This window comes from Balaenoptera physalus (assembly GCF_965194825.1).
Source record: "Balaenoptera physalus genome assembly, chromosome: 5".
NCBI classification, from domain to species: domain Eukaryota; kingdom Metazoa; phylum Chordata; class Mammalia; order Artiodactyla; family Balaenopteridae; genus Balaenoptera; species Balaenoptera physalus.
In genome coordinates this window covers 98,543,270-98,562,047 of record NC_138884.1, presented here as the reverse complement: position 1 = coordinate 98,562,047, position 18,778 = coordinate 98,543,270, and the positions used below count along the sequence as shown (strand labels likewise).

The 18,778-nt window shown below is 41.2% G+C and overlaps 1 protein-coding gene across 4 annotated transcripts in view; it reads left to right on the top strand.

Annotated features, from left to right (window-relative positions):
* Positions 1 to 18,778, top strand: part of SLC34A2 (solute carrier family 34 member 2) — a 65,719-nt gene that overhangs the window by 23,971 nt on the left and 22,970 nt on the right. For 2 of the 4 annotated variants that reach the window (XM_082464558.1, XM_082464555.1), the window contains exon 1: positions 15,683 to 15,870. The exons of the other annotated variants lie outside the window; for them this stretch is intronic. In XM_082464558.1, the coding sequence (XP_082320684.1) occupies positions 15,760 to 15,870 (111 nt within the window). In that variant the 5' untranslated portion in view covers positions 15,683 to 15,759. Of the gene's footprint in view, positions 1 to 15,682; positions 15,871 to 18,778 lie in introns of those variants that run through there. 4 annotated transcript variants of the gene reach the window in all.

The following is an 18,778-nucleotide window of genomic DNA, read 5'->3' as shown; positions in this document are numbered from 1 at the left end:
GCTGAAAGCCTTTGTTAGCTGGTAAAGTGTGAGGTGGGTAACAGGGTGGGTGAAAGCAGGATGCATTTCAGAAGGAGGAGATAGGACAGCATCATTTCGGCACAGGCCAGGCTTCCCCTTAACATAACCTCGGGTTGGGTTGTTATATGCATGAGAATAGGCGCCCAAAGGGCTAGAGTTTGTGTTATTATAATTTATTATGCATTTCAGCAGCTTTTCAGGTAAAGCCAAGGGCATGTAACTGATAAAAATGTTCCAAATGCACTTCCAATCCTTGTCAATGCACAAGTACACGTTTGGTAGAGGTTACTGGGGATGTAGAGGGACTCCCCTGTTTTCTACCTATTGAACATAACAATATTTGTGTATGTGTACATGATGTTGAAACAGTCCAACTATCATACATTTGTGTAACTCTTTACAGTTACAAAGCCCTTTCCTTATGTTATCTTACTAAATTTTCATCATCTATGAGTTAGGTAAGGCAGGTCTAAATGTTGCCCCCATTTAACAGGTAAGGAAACAGAGGTTCAGATTAGGTGACTTGTCCATGTCAATGAGTGACAGAATAAATGGATGGATGATGGATAAAAATTAAACTTTTATTTCTAATTTCAAAATTAGTATATATGGATATATATATATCCATAAGAATAAATTATTAAATCCTCAGATTATCTCTGCTAAAGCTGGTATATGTCTTCCAACCTTCTTCTCTCTGTAGCTATTCTCTGCTTTTTCAGTAGTACCCCAATGGCTCACAGTTGGCTGGATATAAGGATTTTGTTATGTATGAAAATACAGTGTCTAGCCTATATTACAGCATTATAATAGATGTCGATGTGAAAAAGGCTGTGAATTTTGAAGTCATTATACATTCATTTAAATGGTTTCCAATTATTTGTCACCATAAGTATTGCCTTTAGGAACATCTAAATACATAATGCTTTGGGGAAAGGTCATGAGGCCTAGGAGCTAAAGCAGAGTAGGAGACCATTTTTTTAAAATTAGTTAATTAATTAATTTTTGGCTGTGCCACACAGCTTGCAGGTCCAGGGATTGAACCCATGCTCCCTGCAGTGGAAGCATGGAGTCCTAACCACTGGGCCACCAAGGGATACCTAGAAGACCATTTTTTAAATTTTATTTATTTATTTATTTATTTTTGGCTGTGTTGGGTCTTCGTTGCTGTGCACAGGTTTTCTCTAGTTGCGGCAAGCGGGGGCTACTCTTTGTTACGGTGTGTGGGCTTTAGTAGTTGTGGCACATGGGCTCAGCAGTTGTGGTTCGCGGGCTCTAGAGCACAGGCTCAGTAGTTGTGGCGCACGGGCTTAGTTGCTCCACAGCATGTGGGATCTTCCCGGAGCAGGGCTCGAACCCATGTCCCCTGCGTTGGCAGGCAGATTCTTAACCACTGTGACATCAGGGAAGTCCCGAAGACCATTTTTAAGCCCTACTGTCACACTGTCAGGATTGTCTCCTGAGATAATACATATGCCCCCATTTTTTTTTTCCATAGCTCCACCCACATTGGGTTCTATACCTTTCATTTTCTGAAGGGTGTAGTTACACATGATGGGAATATGAGATGCCCTAAAGACCTGTTAGGAGATCTTTCTGTGTGGGTGGGGTGCTTGGGAATCACTCACATCTCTTCCTTTGGCATCTCCAACCAGGCCTCTTGGACCCAGAATCAACGGAGAATAGAAGGGAGATGCAAGCCTTCTGGATGGCATTCAGGCTAAAGTTCAAATGTGATCAATGTTATATATTCTAAACTCTTTTTTTTGGCCGTGCCACGTGGCTTGCGGGATCTTAGTTCCCCGACCAGGGATTGAACCCGGGCACTGGCATTGAAAGCACTGAGTCCTAACTACTGGACCAAGGAATTCCCTATTCTAAACTTTAAATCCTCTTGGTTAAAAAATGTTTAAGTCAAAAGTGAAATATTTAGGGAGCAATTTGGACCCCAATTCCAATCCCTCAGACCAGGAAGAAGCCATCTCTTTGGAGGTCTACTGTTGAAAAAAGAAGCCATACAATGATCTGTGAAGGAAATAAAAATAGAGTGACAATGGTTGTGGACCAAGGAAATGCTCATAGAAAGAGAAAAGGTCTCTGAGACCTGAATGATAAGGTGGTGTGTCCTTGCAAAAAACTGGGAGAATGTTCCCAGCAGAGGGGATGGCAAGAGCAAAGGCCCTGGGGTAGGAATGAGTGATGGAAGCAGAAAGAAGGCCAGAATGGCAGGAAAGCCACCTCTTTCTCCACAATAGTCTCCTGGCCACCACCCAGGCTGTGAGGCTAAGAGTGTGTGTGTGTGTGTGTGTGTGTGTGTTTGTGTGTGTGTGTGTATATATATATATATACATATATAAAAATATACACACACATATATACTTGTCCAGATTGGCACCAACTTGTTAGACTTATTCCTGATATAGTACGTCCTTTTAAAATGGGAGTTTAGTCCCCAAAGTTAGCAGAAGGAAAGAAATCATAAAGATCAGATCAGAAATAAATGAAAAAGAAATGAAGGAAACGATAGCAAAGATCAATAAAACTAAAAGCTGGTTCTTTGAGAAGATAAACAAAATTGATAAACCATTAGCCAGACTCATCAAGAAAAAAAGGAGAAGACTCAAATCAATAGAATTAGAAATGAAAATGGAGAAGTAACAACTGACACTGCAGAAATACAAAGGATCATGAGAGATTACTACAAGCAACTATATGCCAATAAAATGGACAACCTGGAAGAAAGGGACAAATTCTTAGAAATGCACAACCTTCTGAGACTGAACCAGGAAGAAATAGAAAATATGAACAGACCAATCACAAGCACTGAAATTGAAACTGTGACTAAAAATCTTCCAACAAACAAAAGCCCACGACCAGATGGCTTCACAGGCGAATTCTATCAAACATTTAGAGAAGAGCTAACACCTATCCTTCTCAAACTCTTCCAAAATATTGCAGAGGGAGGAACACTCCCAAACTCATTCTACGAGGCCACCATCACCCTGATACCAAAACCAGACAAAGATGTCACAGAAAAAGAAAAGTACAGACCAATATCACTGATGAACATAGATGCAAAAATCCTCAACAAAATACTAGCAAACAGAATCCAACAACACATTAAAAGGATCATACACCACGATCAAGTGGGATTTATCCCAGGGATGCAAGGATTCTTCAATATACGCAAATCAATCAATGTGATACACCATATTAACAAACTGAAGAATAAAAACCATATCATCATCTCAATAGATGCAGAAAAAACTTTTGACAAAATTCAACACCCATTTATGATAAAAACTCTCCAGAAAGTGGGCATAGAGGGAACCTACCTCAACATAATAAAGGCCATATATGACAAACCCACAGCAAACATCATTCTCAATGGTGAAAAACTGAAAGCATTTCCTCTAAGATCAGGAACGAGACAAGGATGTCCACTCTCACCACTATTATTCAACATAGTTCTGGAAGTCCTAGCCACGGCAATCAGAGAAGAAAAAGAAATAAAAGGAATACAAATTGGAAAAGAGGAAGTAAAACTGTCACTGTTTGCGGATGACATGATACTATACATAGAGAATCCTAAAACTGCCACCAGAAAACTGCTAGAGCTAATTAATGAATATGGTAAAGTTGCAGGATACAAAATTAATGCACAGAAATCTCTTGCATTCCTATACACTAATGATGAAAAATCTGAAAGAGAAATTAAGGAAACACTCCCATTTACCATTGCAACAAAAAGAATAAAATACCTAGGAATAAACCTACCTAGGGAGACAAAAGACCTGTATGCAGAAAACTATAAGACACTGATGAAAGAAATTAAAGATGATACCAACAGATGGAGAGATATACCATGTTCTTGGATTGGAAGAATCAACATTGTGAAAATGAGTATACTACCCAAAGCAATCTACAGATTCAATGCAATCCCTATCAAATTACCAATGGCATTTTTTACGGAGCTAGAACAAATCATCTTAAAATTTGTATGGAGACACAAAAGACCCCGAATAGCCAAAGCAGTCTTGAGGCAAAAAAATGGAGCTGGAGGAATCAGACTCCCTGACTTCAGACTATACTACAAAGCTACAGTAATCAAGACAATATGGTACTGGCACAAAAACAGAAACATAGATCAATGGAACAAGATAGAAAGCCCAGAGATTAACCCACGCACCTATGGTCAACTAATCTATGACAAAGGAGGCAAAGATATACAATGGAGAAAAGACTGTCTCTTCAATAAGTGGTGCTGGGAAAACTGGACAGCTACATGTAAAAGAATGAAATTAGAATACTCCCTAACACCATACACAAAAATAAACTCAAAATGGATTAGAGACCTAAATATAAGACTGGACACTATAAAACTCTTAGAGGAAAACATAGGAAGAACACTCTTTGACATAAATCACAGCAAGATCTTTTTTGATCCACCTCCTAGAGTAATGGAAATAAAAACAAAAATAAACAAGTGGGACCTAATGAAACTTCAAAGCTTTTGCACAGCAAAGGAAACCATAAACAAGACGAAAAGACAACCCTCAGAATGGGAGAAAATATTTGCAAATGAATCAACGGACAAAGGATTAATCTCCAAAATATATAAACAGCTCATTCAGCTCAATATCAAAGAAACAAACACCCCAATCCAAAAATGGGCAGAAGACCTAAATAGACATTTCTGCAAAGAAGACATACAGACGGCCACGAAGCACATGAAAAGCTGCTCAACATCACTAATTATTAGAGAAATGCAAATCAAAACTACAATGAGGTATCACCTCACTCCTGTTAGAATGGGCATCATCAGAAAATCTACAAACAACAAATGCTGGAGAGGGTGTGGAGAAAAGGGAACCCTCTTGCACTGTTGGTGGGAATGTAAATTGATACAGCCACTATGGAGAACAATATGGAGGTTCCTTAAAAAACTAAGTATAGAATTACCATATGACCCAGCAATCCCACTACTGGGCATATACCCTGAGAAAACCGTAATTCAAAAAGACACATGCACCCGAATGTTCATTGCAGCACTATATACAATAGCCAGGTCATGGAAGCAACCTAAATGCCCATCAACAGACGAATGGATAAAGAAGATGTGGTACATATATACAATGGAATATTACTCAGCCATAAAAAGGAACGAAATTGAGTCATTTGTTGAGACGTGGATGGATCTAGAGACTGTCATACAGAGTGAAGTAAGTCAGAAAGAGAAAAACAAATATCATATATTAATGCATGTATGTGGAACCTAGAAAAATGGTACAGATGAGCCAGTTTGCAGGGCAGAAGTTGAGACACAGATGTAGAGAATGGACATATGGACACCAAGGGGGGAAAACTGCGGTGAGGTGGGGATGGTGGTGTGCTGAATTGGGCGATTGGGATTGACATGTATACACTGATATGTATAAAATTGATGCCTAATAAGAACCTGCAGTATAAAAAAACAAACAAAACAACTAATACTAAACTTTCATTGGGTTATTTGTATGGAAATATGTTAATATAAATGTTTCAGACATTACATGAAAAAAAAAAAACAAAAAACTAAAAGCTGGTTCTTTGAGAAGATAAACAAAATTGATAAACCATTAGCCAGACTCATCAAGAAAAAAAGGAGAAGACTCAAATCAATAGAATTAGAAATGAAAATGGAGAAGTAACAACTGACACTGCAGAAATACAAAGGATCATGAGAGATTACTACAAGCAACTATATGCCAATAAAATGGACAACCTGGAAGAAAGGGACAAATTCTTAGAAATGCACAACCTTCTGAGACTGAACCAGGAAGAAATAGAAAATATGAACAGACCAATCACAAGCACTGAAATTGAAACTGTGACTAAAAATCTTCCAACAAACAAAAGCCCACGACCAGATGGCTTCACAGGCGAATTCTATCAAACATTTAGAGAAGAGCTAACACCTATCCTTCTCAAACTCTTCCAAAATATTGCAGAGGGAGGAACACTCCCAAACTCATTCTACGAGGCCACCATCACCCTCATACCAAAACCAGACAAAGATGTCACAAAGAAAGAAAACTACAGGCCAATATCACTGATGAACATAGATGCAAAAATCCTCAACAAAATACTAGCAAACAGAATCCAACAACACATTAGAAGGATCGTACACCATGATCAAGTGGGGTTTATCCCAGGAATGCAAGGATTCTTCAATATACACAAATCAATCAATGTGATACACCATATTAACAAATTGAAGGAGAAAAACGGTATGATCATCTCCATAGATGCAGAGAAAGCTTTCTACAAAATTCAACACCCATTTATGATAAAAACCCTCCAGAAAGTAGGCATAGAGGGAACTTACCTCAACATAATAAAGGCCATATATGAAAAACCCACAGCCAACATCGTTCTCAATGGTGAAAAACTGAAACCATTTCCACTAAGATCAGGAACAAGACAAAGTTACCCACTCTCACCACTATTATTCAACATAGTTTTGGAACTTTTAGCCACAGCAATCAGAGAAGAAAAAGAAATAAAAGGAATCCAAATCAGAAAAGAAGAAGTAAAGCTGTCACTGTTTGCCGATAACATGACACTATACATAGAGAATACTAAAGATGCTACCAGAAAACTACTAGAGCTAATCAATGAATTTGGTAAAGTAGCAGGATACAAAATTAATGCACAGAAATCTCTTGCATTCCTATACACTAATGATGAAAAATCTGAAAGTGAAATTAAGAAAACACCCCCATTTACCATTGCAACAAAAAGAATAAAATATCTAGGAATAAACCTACCTAAGGAGACAAAAGACCTGTATGCAGAAAAGTATAAGACACTGATGAAATAAATTAAAGATGATACAAATAGATGGAGAGATATACCATGTTCTTGGATTGGAAGAATCAACATTGTGAAAATGACTATAGTACCCAAAACAATCTACAGATTCAATGCAATCCCTATCAAACTACCACTGGCATTTTTCGCAGAATTAGAACAAAAAATTTCACAATTTGTATGGAAACACAGAAGACCCCGAATAGTCAAAGCAATCTTGAGAAAGAAAAACAGAGCTGGAGGAATCAGGTTCCCTGACTTCATACTATACTACAAAGCTACAGTAATCAAGACATTAAGGTACTGGCACAAAAACAGAATTATATATCAATGGAACAGGATAGAAAGCCCAGAGATAAACCCACGCACATATGGTCACCTTATCTTTGATAAAGGAGGCAAGCATATACAGTGGAGAAAAGACAGCCTCTTCAATAAGTGGTGCTGGGAAAACTGGATAGCTACATGTAAAAGAATGAAATTAGAACACTCCCTAACACCATACACAAAAATAAACTCAAAATGGATTAAAGACCTAAATGTAAGGCCAGACACTATCAAACTCTTAGAGGAAAACATAGGCAGAGCACTCTATGACATAAAACGAAACAAGATCCTTTTTGACCCACCTCCTAGAGAAATGGAAATAAAAACAAAAATAAACAAATGGGACCTAATGAAACTGAAAAGCTTTTGCACAGCAAAGGAAACCATAAACAAGATGAAAAGACAACCCTCAGAATGGAAGAAAATATTTGCAAATGAAGCAACTGACAAAGGATTAATCTCCAAAATTTATAAGCGGCGCATGCAGCTCAATATCAAAAAAACAAACAACCCAATCCAAAAATGGACAGAAGACCTAAATAGACATTTCTCCAAAGAAGATATACAGATTGCCAACAAACACATGAAAGAATGTTCAACATTACCAATCATTAGAGAAATGCAAATCAAAACTACAATGAGGTATCACCTCACATCAGTCAGAATGGCCATCATCAAAAAATCTAGAAACAATAAATGCTGGAGAGGGTGTGGAGAAAAGGGAATCCTCTTGCACTGTTGATGGGAATGTACATTGATACAGCCACTATGGAGAACAGTATGGAGGTTCCTTAAAAAACTAAAAATAGAACTACCATACGACCCAGCAATCCCACTACTGGGCATACACCCTGAGAAAACCATAATTCCAAAAGAGTCATGTACCAAAATGTTCATTGCAGCTCTATTTACAATAGCCAGGACATGGAAGCAACCTAAGTGTCCATCAACAGATGAATGGATAAGGAAGAGGTGGCACATATATACAATGGAATATTACTCAGCCATAAAAAGGAATGAAACTGAGTTATTTGTAGTGAGGTGTATGGACTTAGAGTCTGTCATACAGAGTGAAGTAAGTCAGAAAGAGAAAAAACAAATACCGTATGCTAACACATATATATGGAATCTTAAAAAAAAAAATGGTTCTGATGAACCTAGGGGCAGGACAGGAATAAAGACGCAGATGTAGAGAATGGACTTGAGGACATGGGGTGGGGGGAAGGGTAAGCTGGGACAAAGTGAGAGAGTGGCATGGACATATATACACTACCAAATGTAAAATAGATAGCTAGTGGGAAGCAGCCGCATAGCACAGGGAGGTTAGCTCGGTGCTTTGTGACCACCTACAGGGGTGGGATAGGGAGGGTGGGAGGGAGGGAGATGCAAGAGGGAAGAGATATGGGAACATAGGTATATGTATAACTGATTCACTTTTTTATAAAGCAGAAACTAACACACCATTGTAAAGCAATTATACTCCAATAAAGATGTTAAAAAATAAATAAATAAAATAAAATAAAATGGGAGTTTAGTGCCAATGGCCTCAACTCTTTATTTATTTATTTATTTTTTGGCCTCAACTATTTAGAACCCGGCCCAGTAAGTATCAATATGTAAAGGAAAGTTTTCTGATTATCCTAAGTAAATGTTATTAAATCTAGGTAGCAAAAGATGAATATGAATAGAACTTTCAGGCTTACCCACTCTTGCTTGACACACGGTTTCAATGACTGTTAGTGGAACAGATAAATAGATGAGGTGAGCTATTTTCTTAATCCACAACAGATTAGAAATAGCAATATAATAATGTTGGATGATGATGATGATAAAGTAGGGAGGTTACTGGTACATGTAGTTATAGTGATAACTCAGAAAGTGCCTGTGAATGGCCTAATTGCCAACACCACGCTGCAAAGGAAGAAGCAGAAAAATTACCAAAAACATATATATAGGGACTTGCCTGGTGGCACAGTGGTTAAGAATCTGCCTGCCAATGCAGGGACATGGTCCGGGAAGATCCCACATGCTGCGGAGCAACTAAGCCCGTGCGCCGCATCTACTGAGCCTATGCTCTAGAACCTGCAAGCCACAACTACTGAGCCCATGTGCCACAACTAAGGACGCCCGCGTGCCTAGAGCCTGTGCTCCTCAATAAGAGGAGCTGCCGTAACTAGAGAAAGCCCGTGCACAGCAACGAAGACCCAACGCAGCCAAAAATGAAAAGAGAAGTAAATAAATAAATTTATAAAAAAATTTTTTAAATGTATATATATGTGTGTGTATATATATATATACACACACATATACATACAGATATATACACACAGATACACATATGCACACAGGAAAAATTTTAAAGCGCAGTAGCAGTCTGGACCTATTTAGGATATAAAAACAGCTCTGAAGCGCTTAAGGAGTTATGGGATTGTCACTGGATTTCGTAAAATGATCATAAGTCAATAAGCCATGAGGAGGTTGTTATATTCAGTTTGCTCCCGGCAGGAAAGTCTGTGTGTTCTGTTTTAAAAGTTTATCACATAATTGGTGTTAGAGGAGGTAATAGAGAGGACGTGACCGCTATTTGACCCACGAGCTGGACCCAGGCAACTGGGGGCTCCTCGCCCCTTCCCCTGTCCTTGGAATGTACATTCTGCCAACTGTTCCCACGGTGGGAACAGTTTCAAGGACACAGCCTGGGAGAGTAAAGTGTTGTTGAGACCATCTGGGTGGTATATGGGACTGAGTCCATTTAAGGCTTCCATATAAACTTGTAAGATTCTGGCGGGTGGCTGCAGAAATCTACTTGTCCTGCAGCTGCCCAAGACAAGCCTCATGTGTGAGTTCCCTAGCTTATTAAACCTGCCACCTATCAATCTGAAGTGGCTGCCTCTTTGGTCTCTCCCTGCCCTCTGTGTATGGGGCCAATTGACGAACCAACAATTGGTTAAGCATCCTGGACAGAGCAAGCCACATAAAAGTACTAGCTCTGCTGATGATTAAACATTTATGTGACATAGCCAGTAAGTGGCTCAAACTTACTGGCTTTAAAAGGATTCAACTCAGTGACATAACTCAGAACGTACCCTCTTCCCTGCTTTCCTCCCTAATACCAATGAAATTTTTAATTGTGACATATTCATAGGAAAAAATACACAAGATTAGTATAACTCAAGGATTTATCACAGAACAAACAGCTACAACCAAGAAGGAGACTGTCAACACCTCAGAACTCCCCTAATATTCCTTCACTCTTACTCCCTCCTTTCCACCAAAGTGACCTTTACCTGACTTCTTTTTTTGGTAGTGCTGCGCAACTTGTGGGATCTTAGTTCCCTGACCAGGGATCAAACCCATGCCCCCTGCAGTGGAAGGACCAAGTCCTAACCACTGGACCGCCAGGGAATTCCCAGTTTTTGCTTCTTTTCTTCAGAGTTTTACCACTTACGCATGCATTATTGAACACTAAGATTTAGTTTTGACTGGTTTGGGACTTTTCTATAAGTAGAATCAAACAGTATGAACCTTTAGTTCTTTTTTTTTTTTTTTAATAAATTTATTTATTTATTTATTTATGGCTGCTTTGGGTCTTCGTTGCTGCGCGCGGGGGCTACTCTTCGTTGCGGTGCACAGGCTTCTCATTGCGGTGGCTTCTCTTGTCGTGGCGCACGGGCTTAGTTGCTGTGCGGCATGTAGGGATCTTCCCCAGACCAGGGATCGAACCTGTGTCCCCTGCATTGGCAGGAGGATTCTTAACCCCTGCGCCACCAGGGAAGTCCTGAACCTTTAGTTCTTTAACTTAACATTATGTTTGTGAGATGAGACCTATCCATTTAGTTCCATGGAACAATAAATAAATTGTTCATTTTCATTGATGCATATTATTTAACAACTTTTGACTACAAAGAATGGCAATTTCATAATAGTATGTCATTGTAGGAGTGTTTCACAGTTAATATTCCATTCTATGAATGGAAATGGACATCCAAGCCATTTTGTGGGCTATTTTGTGTATGCCTTTTGGTGAACATAGGTGCACCTTTCTCTTGGGCAGAGGCCTGGGAGTGGACGTATATACACTGGGTTTAAATCTCACCGTGGTTCAATTTGCATTCCCCTCAATTATGATAAATAAACCTTTAATGTGTTTATTAACTATCTTCATTTGTGAAGTCCCTGTTCTAGTCTTGACCATTTTTCTTTTTTTTTTTTTGGCTGTGCCGCGTGGCTTGCAGGATCTGAGTTTCCTGACCAGGGATCGAACCTGCGCCCCCTGCAGTGGACGCATGGAGTCCTAACCACTGGACCGCCAGGGAATTCCTGATCATTTTTCAATTGTATTCTTTTTTCTTGATATACAGGCATTCTTTACATATTTTGGAATAAGCTTTTAGTCAATTATATGTGTTCCAAATCTTTCCCTTGACTCTGGTTGGCCTTTTCACTCTCTCAAAATATCTTTTTCTTTATGGTTAATGCATCCTGTATTCTATTGAAGAAGTCTTTTCCTACCTTGAGTTCATGACTATTTGCCTATTTTGTCTTCTAGAAGTCCTATTGTTTTGCCTTTTACCTCTAGATAAATTCTTGTGTGGCCGGAGGCAGAGTGTGGATGTATAGGTGGAGAATATTACATTTGCTCCCACTTGGATATCCATTTATTGCAGATTTTCTTTACCCTACTGCTCTGCAGTGATACTGTTGTAAAGCAAGTATCCATATGTGTTTCTGAGTTCTCTGTCTTATTTCATCCCTTTCATCACACAAGTCCTCTGGGCAACCAAATATCTGTATAAGGAAAATGAGGTAAGAAAGTAGCAAAAAACTTTGCTGATTCTGTGGTTGAAATTTGTTAACTGGGTTAAGATCTTAATTCTGCCACCTACTAGTCCTATAACATTAGGGTAAGTTGTTTGACTTCTCTGGGGCCCCGTTTCCTGGCCTTTATATCTAGCTCATAATATTATAAGGATTAATGACTTTGTATATGTAAAATGTTTACAACAGTAATTGCACACAGTAAGCACTCAATAAAGGACCTTAAAAGTCCTCATCATAAGAAAAAAGTCTTGTAACTTTGTATGGGGATGGATGTTAGCCAGACTTATTGTAGTGATCATTTCACTTTATATGCAAATAGTGAATCATTGTGTTGTACACCTGAAACTAATATAATGTTATATGTCAATTATACCTCAATTTAAAAAGTAAAAAAGCTACTAATACACACCACATTAGGCTGAATGAATCAAGTCTTTCACAAGATAGCACATATTCTACAATTCCCTTTTTTTGGAGTTTGAGAACAGAAAAAACTAATCTCTGGTGGAAAACAGTTGTAAGCATCATGCCTTTTGGGGAGGGAAAGTTTAGATTTATTGGGAAGAGGTATGAGGGGATTTCGCAGGATGGTAGAAATACTCTATATCTTGATAGGAGTTTGAGTTTCACAAGCATACGTACTTGTCAAAATGTACAATTCACATCCATTTACATAAATTTTACCTAGAAAATAAACCAGAAAGAAATATTGAACTCTGGTTAATAATATGCATGCTGAAGAATTTATAGCTGAAGTGAACTGATGAAAAATTAAGCAAAAAATAGTGGACTAATAGAAGAATTGATAGATGGATAGATATGTAATGAAAGCAAGTAGTATAGTAAAATATTTGTTACTAAATCTAGGTAGTATGTATATAGGTGTTCAGTGTAAAAATATTTCCACTTTTCTGCATGTTTAAAAATGCTTATGGGGAATTCCCTCTTGGTCCACTGGTTAGGACTCCATGTTTCCCCTGCAGGGGGCACGGGTTTGAACCCTGGTCGGGGAACTGAGATCCTACAAACCGTGCGGTGCAACCAAAAAAATAAAAAATTTTTAAAAAATTAAAATGTTTATAATAAAAGTATAGATACATGGAACACATGTATAGATAATGTAAATTACCCTACATATGTAAAATATTATAAATAAATGTAAAATACTTGGCTGTGGCCAAAAGAAAAAAAGAAAAGCAGTCATGATCTCTAATCTGCAATTTAAAAACTCATTTAATGCCCTAGCCTGATGTATAAAATCAAATTTATTCCACTTACTACCAATATTTATACATTTTTACAGTAAAAATATCAACAAGTTTGATTACAGGATGCTGCCCAGGTCCCATTAGAGTATCTGCATCTTTCTAAAAATGTAAATTCCTAAATTCTGAAATACATCTGGCCCCAGAGACTCAGTAAGGGATGTGGACATATATTAGCTCAGAGTGTTGTAGCTTTGGGCAAGACACTATGTGGTTTCTAGGTGGGCCTCAGATCCACCTTAATAATATCATCTAATTCAGTCAGTTCTACTTTATAGGACAACAGCAGGCAAACAATGTATGCTGAAGGAAAGTAGTTTAGAAGTTTACGGGTAAACATAGGCTGTACTTTAAAATGCTAAATGGTGATAGTATCAGATTTGGAATGAAGATAGGAAAATATGTTCCGCTAAAGGGACAGATTCTAGAGTTATATGCACACACACCATCCACCCTTTCTCTTCACTGTACAAAGTAATACAAAAACCCTACAATCCCAAACTAGAATCAAACAGATATCATCCCTGATCTATAAATGAAATCCCTTCCCATTAAAAAAAAAAAAAAAAGCCTCCTGATTGAAACAGCATTTTGCCTTTTCAACTGGAACATAAAAGGGAGACCTGAGACCTTCTCCAAGTTTTTGAAATTCCCGTCTGTCAGCTCCATGTTGGGCGTGATATGAAGGCAATGTGAACACAGTTAGATCCATACCCCATATAAAGCCCACAGTTACTGGGGGAGGCTCAGCGGGATGAATGTCCAATTAAGGCCTGCCCTAATTGGGAAGGGAATTAAGGGACCCCCCCCCCTCAGATGAATCTGCAGGCTGCCTAGGGCTGGAGGCGGAGCTGAGCCCAGGAAGCACCTGCCAGTGGATGCCTATCACTGGTGGACTCTGCTTTAGAAGTCACTCCCTGGGAAGGTGCTGCTTGCCCACTGTCTCCCAGGGCCGGCTTTTAAGACCAGCGCCCACTGGCAAAATCATTATCCCTCTAATAAGAACAGGCTGACCTGATTTGATTTCTAGTGCCCACTCTCCAAGCAATATGTCTCAGCCCTTGGACTGATGTGACCAGCATTTGAGGCTGTGGAGAATGACCTCAGAGTCCCAAGGTTCCAGATGAGTCTAATCAAAGCTTCCCACTCATCTCCCAACACGAGAGGCTCCCAGCGAAACTTTTAACATGTACTGAGGACTCTTCATATGCCAGGTACTGTTCTATGTGCTATAAATATTTTAGCTCATTTTCACAGACAGCGTTCATTATTTCCAGTTTATAGACAAGCAAATGAAGGCAGGGAAAAAGCAAGGGGCAGAACAGGAAACTGGTCTCAGGCAGTTTGACCCCAGAGTTAGTGTGTGTAACCACTGACTTCTCAGCCCCAGGGAGAGCCTCGCTCTGTGGATTCCTGGAAGCAGCACTCCTGACTTCTTCCCCCTTACGGTGGAGAGAACTCTTGGTTTTGGAATGAAACCAACCTAGTTCCAATGGGGCACTTCCACTATTAGTTGTGGGCTACTGGGCAACTCGTAAACTTGCTAAGCCTCCCTTTCCTCAGATGTAAAACCAGGACCGGTTGGCAGCGGGAAAGTGCCTGGGTATTGGAATAAAACCCAAGTTTGATCCCGGCTCAGCAAATCCTGAGTAATCCTATGTCATGCTCGCTAACCCCTCTGACCTCAGCTGGAAAGGGAGCCACTCTTACCCCAAGGAAGGCATTGTGTGGGCCCTGGAGGAAGTGTTTGCTCCGCACATAAATGAGCTGCTGCTTTGATGTGTCATGATGGGCTCTCCCTGGGACAGGTCTTCTCAAAGCCAGGATGGAGAAACATGTGTGGTCACACAGGGAATACAGGGCAGAGAGGAAGGTGAAATAAGGGCCACGGTTTGCCAAAGCCGGGACAGGCAGGCAGGACGTTCTGGAGGTGAGATCAGCCCTCCTCGCCTTTCTCAGCCTGGCTAAGCCAGCACCGACCTGTCGCAGACCCAGGGCTCCAGCTGGCCAAGTGTCTGACTACTGCCTCCAAGCTACTAGGGCAGAAAGCATCCCGGAGCCTGATAAGGCGAACAATCCTGGCTTTGTTCTGGAAAGATTTGTCCCTGAGTTTCCAGTTGGCTTCTATCTATGTCTCAGTGTCTCTGACCTCTTCAGCCTTAGAGGAGCTAAACTAGAAGGTTCAGGTTCTTGGGGAGGAGGAAGCTGGGGACAGGGAGCCCCCCTAGCCCGCCTTGTCTGGGATCTCGGGCGGCCTGCGACGGGGCGGCGCGGGCGTGCAGCAGCCGGGGGCTCTGGGCGCGGGGACATTCGCCGCCTTTCGGGAGCGGGGGGCCGTCTGAAGTTTCTCCCCGCAGCCCGGCCGCCTCTTTCCTCGGCGCAGCGGGCGAGGTCACGATGGGCTCATTAAGCCAGCGGGTAAGTAGTGCCCCGGCGGCGGCCGCAGGCGGTCCTGGAATGTGCGAGGGGCGTGATGACTGCAGCTGCCGCCGGCCTTTTTGCGCAACACCTTCCCGATATATATCAGCGCGCCGCGCTCTACCTAGGTGCCTGCTCCGGTCCATTACCTGCGCAGAGAGTGCCGGTGAGTACCGCCGCTGGGGTCAGGGCGCTTCCTCCTCCCTTCTGGCTCTTGAAAGAACCTTAATTCACTTTTAATTTACTTAATTCTTTTAGATCTCCCTCTATCCTGACCTCAAGGAACTTGGCTGGCTTTGGGCTTGGAAGAGAAAAACATAATCTCCCCCAAATGTTCAGATTTTTCTTTTTCTTCTTACTGTTTCTACTTACTGTTGCTGCTGTTATTATTTCAACGCCTATGACTACACTCTTAGTGGTGGCATACTTGGGGATTCTAAAATAATAGATGTTTGGGGATTCCTACCCCGTACGAAGAAGATTGGAAGTGCACATTAACTAGCTGTGTGATCTGAGGGAGGTCCCTGTGTGCCCCTGGGCCGCAGTTTCTCCCTCTTTACAAGAAGGGGAACAGAATGGTCTGTCTTTTCTGCTGTCTTTCCTTCGCTGAAAATTCCAGGTTTGGGTGGCTGTCCGGTGAAGCCGTGCCTCCCCCAGTGTGACTTCCACGTGCTACTGTTCTAGTTTGCAGGGTTATTTATCTAAAGTGACTTGCAAGATACAGTCCTGGTTTGCTGGTCCCATCAGGGCAGGCAGCATCAGACAGCCTTCCACTTGTCTTTGGAAAACAGAGCCCACAATTTTTCAGTGTTTTCGGAGTCAAGGTACCAGGCTGGTGGGCTGGGGAGATGTGTGCAAGGTTGTGTTGGGGAGCTCAAGCATCTCCAGGTCAGAAAGGGAGGCATGTGGAGTGGAGTTAATTCAGTCTTCAGATTCCCTGGGTAGCTGGTACTGAGGTGAAGAAAGTCTCTCCTTTTCCCTTAGTGAGGAGGCAACTTTCTCAAACTTGTTGATTTCACAGATGTGGCTTGTGGATTTCATCACTTAGAATCCCCTCTTCCTGCCTGTTTAGGTTCACCAAGAGATTTGTGTTAGCTCTGCTTGCTCCAGTCCTGTTTGACTTCTTCCTTTCCTGGCTCCTGTGCTGGAATTCTTTAACCTGTTCTCTGTTGAGTGTTCTTGAAAAAGTTGTGCCTCATGGCAGTAACCATTGTTTCAGATTGTTAAGTGTGTTTGAATCTCTCACCCCTGCCAGCCAACTAGCTGATAAGGATCTCTTCTCTATTTTTTGTAACTTTGGGAACTGCATGCTTTGTAAAGGTTTGGGTGTTAAACTGCCCCCTCCAAAATCCACCCTAAGTCACTCAACTGTTTCACTGAAACAAGTCCCCAGTGGTGGGAGGATGGATGTCTGCGTTATTGCTGTTAGACACGAATCGGACATAAATGTAGCCTGAATTCACTTTAATGAAGAAAACATCTTCTCGGGATCAGTGATTTAGAATAAAATTTTAATTTTTAGCTACCTTCCACCCCGCCTTCCTCCCGCCTTACCCCCAACTCCACCCTGGGGACAGAAAGGCAGTATCAGCTGGGAGTAGTCAGGGCATCCCAGAGAATTAATTCATCCCAGTGAATTTAAAAATGCAAAACAGTACAGAAAGAAGGCTGTAAAAAGATTGCAAGATGTTTATAGATGCTTATCTTTTATAAATTAGCCCTTTTAAACCTCTGCCCCCCAAAATTACAAAAGAATTGATATGGTTATAAGTTAATTGCAGGATTTATTCTAAAATATCATAAATACAGATTGGAAGTGCACTATGAGGGAGGGTGTGGTTTGGTCAGAGGGCCTTAGTTTAAAGCAGTAGGGTAAACATCTTTTTAAAATCCTATTAGTGCATATCTTCGAAAGTCTAAAGCCATTCATCAAGGTAAAACTGAGCCAATTGATTCTGTGTCCCACATGCCTCCCTCCTCCACCACCGTGTTCTCTGGGGATTATTTTGCTTTATGATGGCTAGAGGAAGCTGAAGGAAAGTAACCACTGCCTTCTTGGGAATTTTTGAAGTCTTGGTCATTCTTTCAAAGTATAAGATAATATTTCTTGAGCATATTGAGAACATTGGAGTCAGAATACCCATGCTTGAGTTGTCTCTGAAGGCTTAGTGCGATTTGAAGCAATTCATTTCTTTGTGCCTCGGTTGGCTTTTCTGTAGAATGGGGATAACATTGGTACTAAGGTATAAATACTTCAAGCAAATTGACAGGAATATATCAAGTGCTTGTGAGATTAAACAGGTTAATTTGTGAACAGGGCTTACTGCAGTGCCTGGCACAAATCACTCAGTAAGTATTTGGCTGGCAGACACTGTCTACACTGTCCTGCGTGCTGGGAGCTCAAGGTCATTCTCCCTGTGCTTGTGGAGGCCACAGCCCGGTGGGAAAATGCCTGCGTATTGAGGTCTCTCAGCAGGACGATGCCCCGTGCCTCCTTCCTCCTCTCCCCACTTCTTCAGATGGCCTTGAGCTGCTGCTATTCTGATCGCAGGTGTCCCCAGAACAGGTCCTGGTTGGAGAGGCTCAAACAATGCAGAGCATAGCGGTTGGGTGACTTCCAGGTGCCCTACATTTCCCTCCTGCCCAGGTCTGAGAAGGCTGAGCAGTTTATTTTCCTTGGCCTACAAGAGTTCCTCTTGACATTGGGTACACATGTAGATGCAGGAAATTGAGCCAAAAGAGTTATCAATACAGCCAGCTCAATTATAAGGGAGGAGCTTGGGGCGGGGGCAAGGGAGCAGATGTGCAGTCATAGTCACTAATCTTGTGCCTGGGCAATAAAAAACACTTTTCTGGGTATTAGTACCAAACTGCCAGAAGGGATGACTTTACCCTTCTCTGCTTTTGGCAGGTAGCAGGAGAGTGCTAGAGTACAACCTTGGGGGAAGTCACGGAGAGGGAACAGCTGACTCAGAGGAATAAGGATGGGAGAAGGCCTTTGGAGGGGAACACAGGCTCCAAGGACCCCTCGGGCCCCCAAACCCCTTCCCAAGGGAATCGGGTTCCAGACAGGC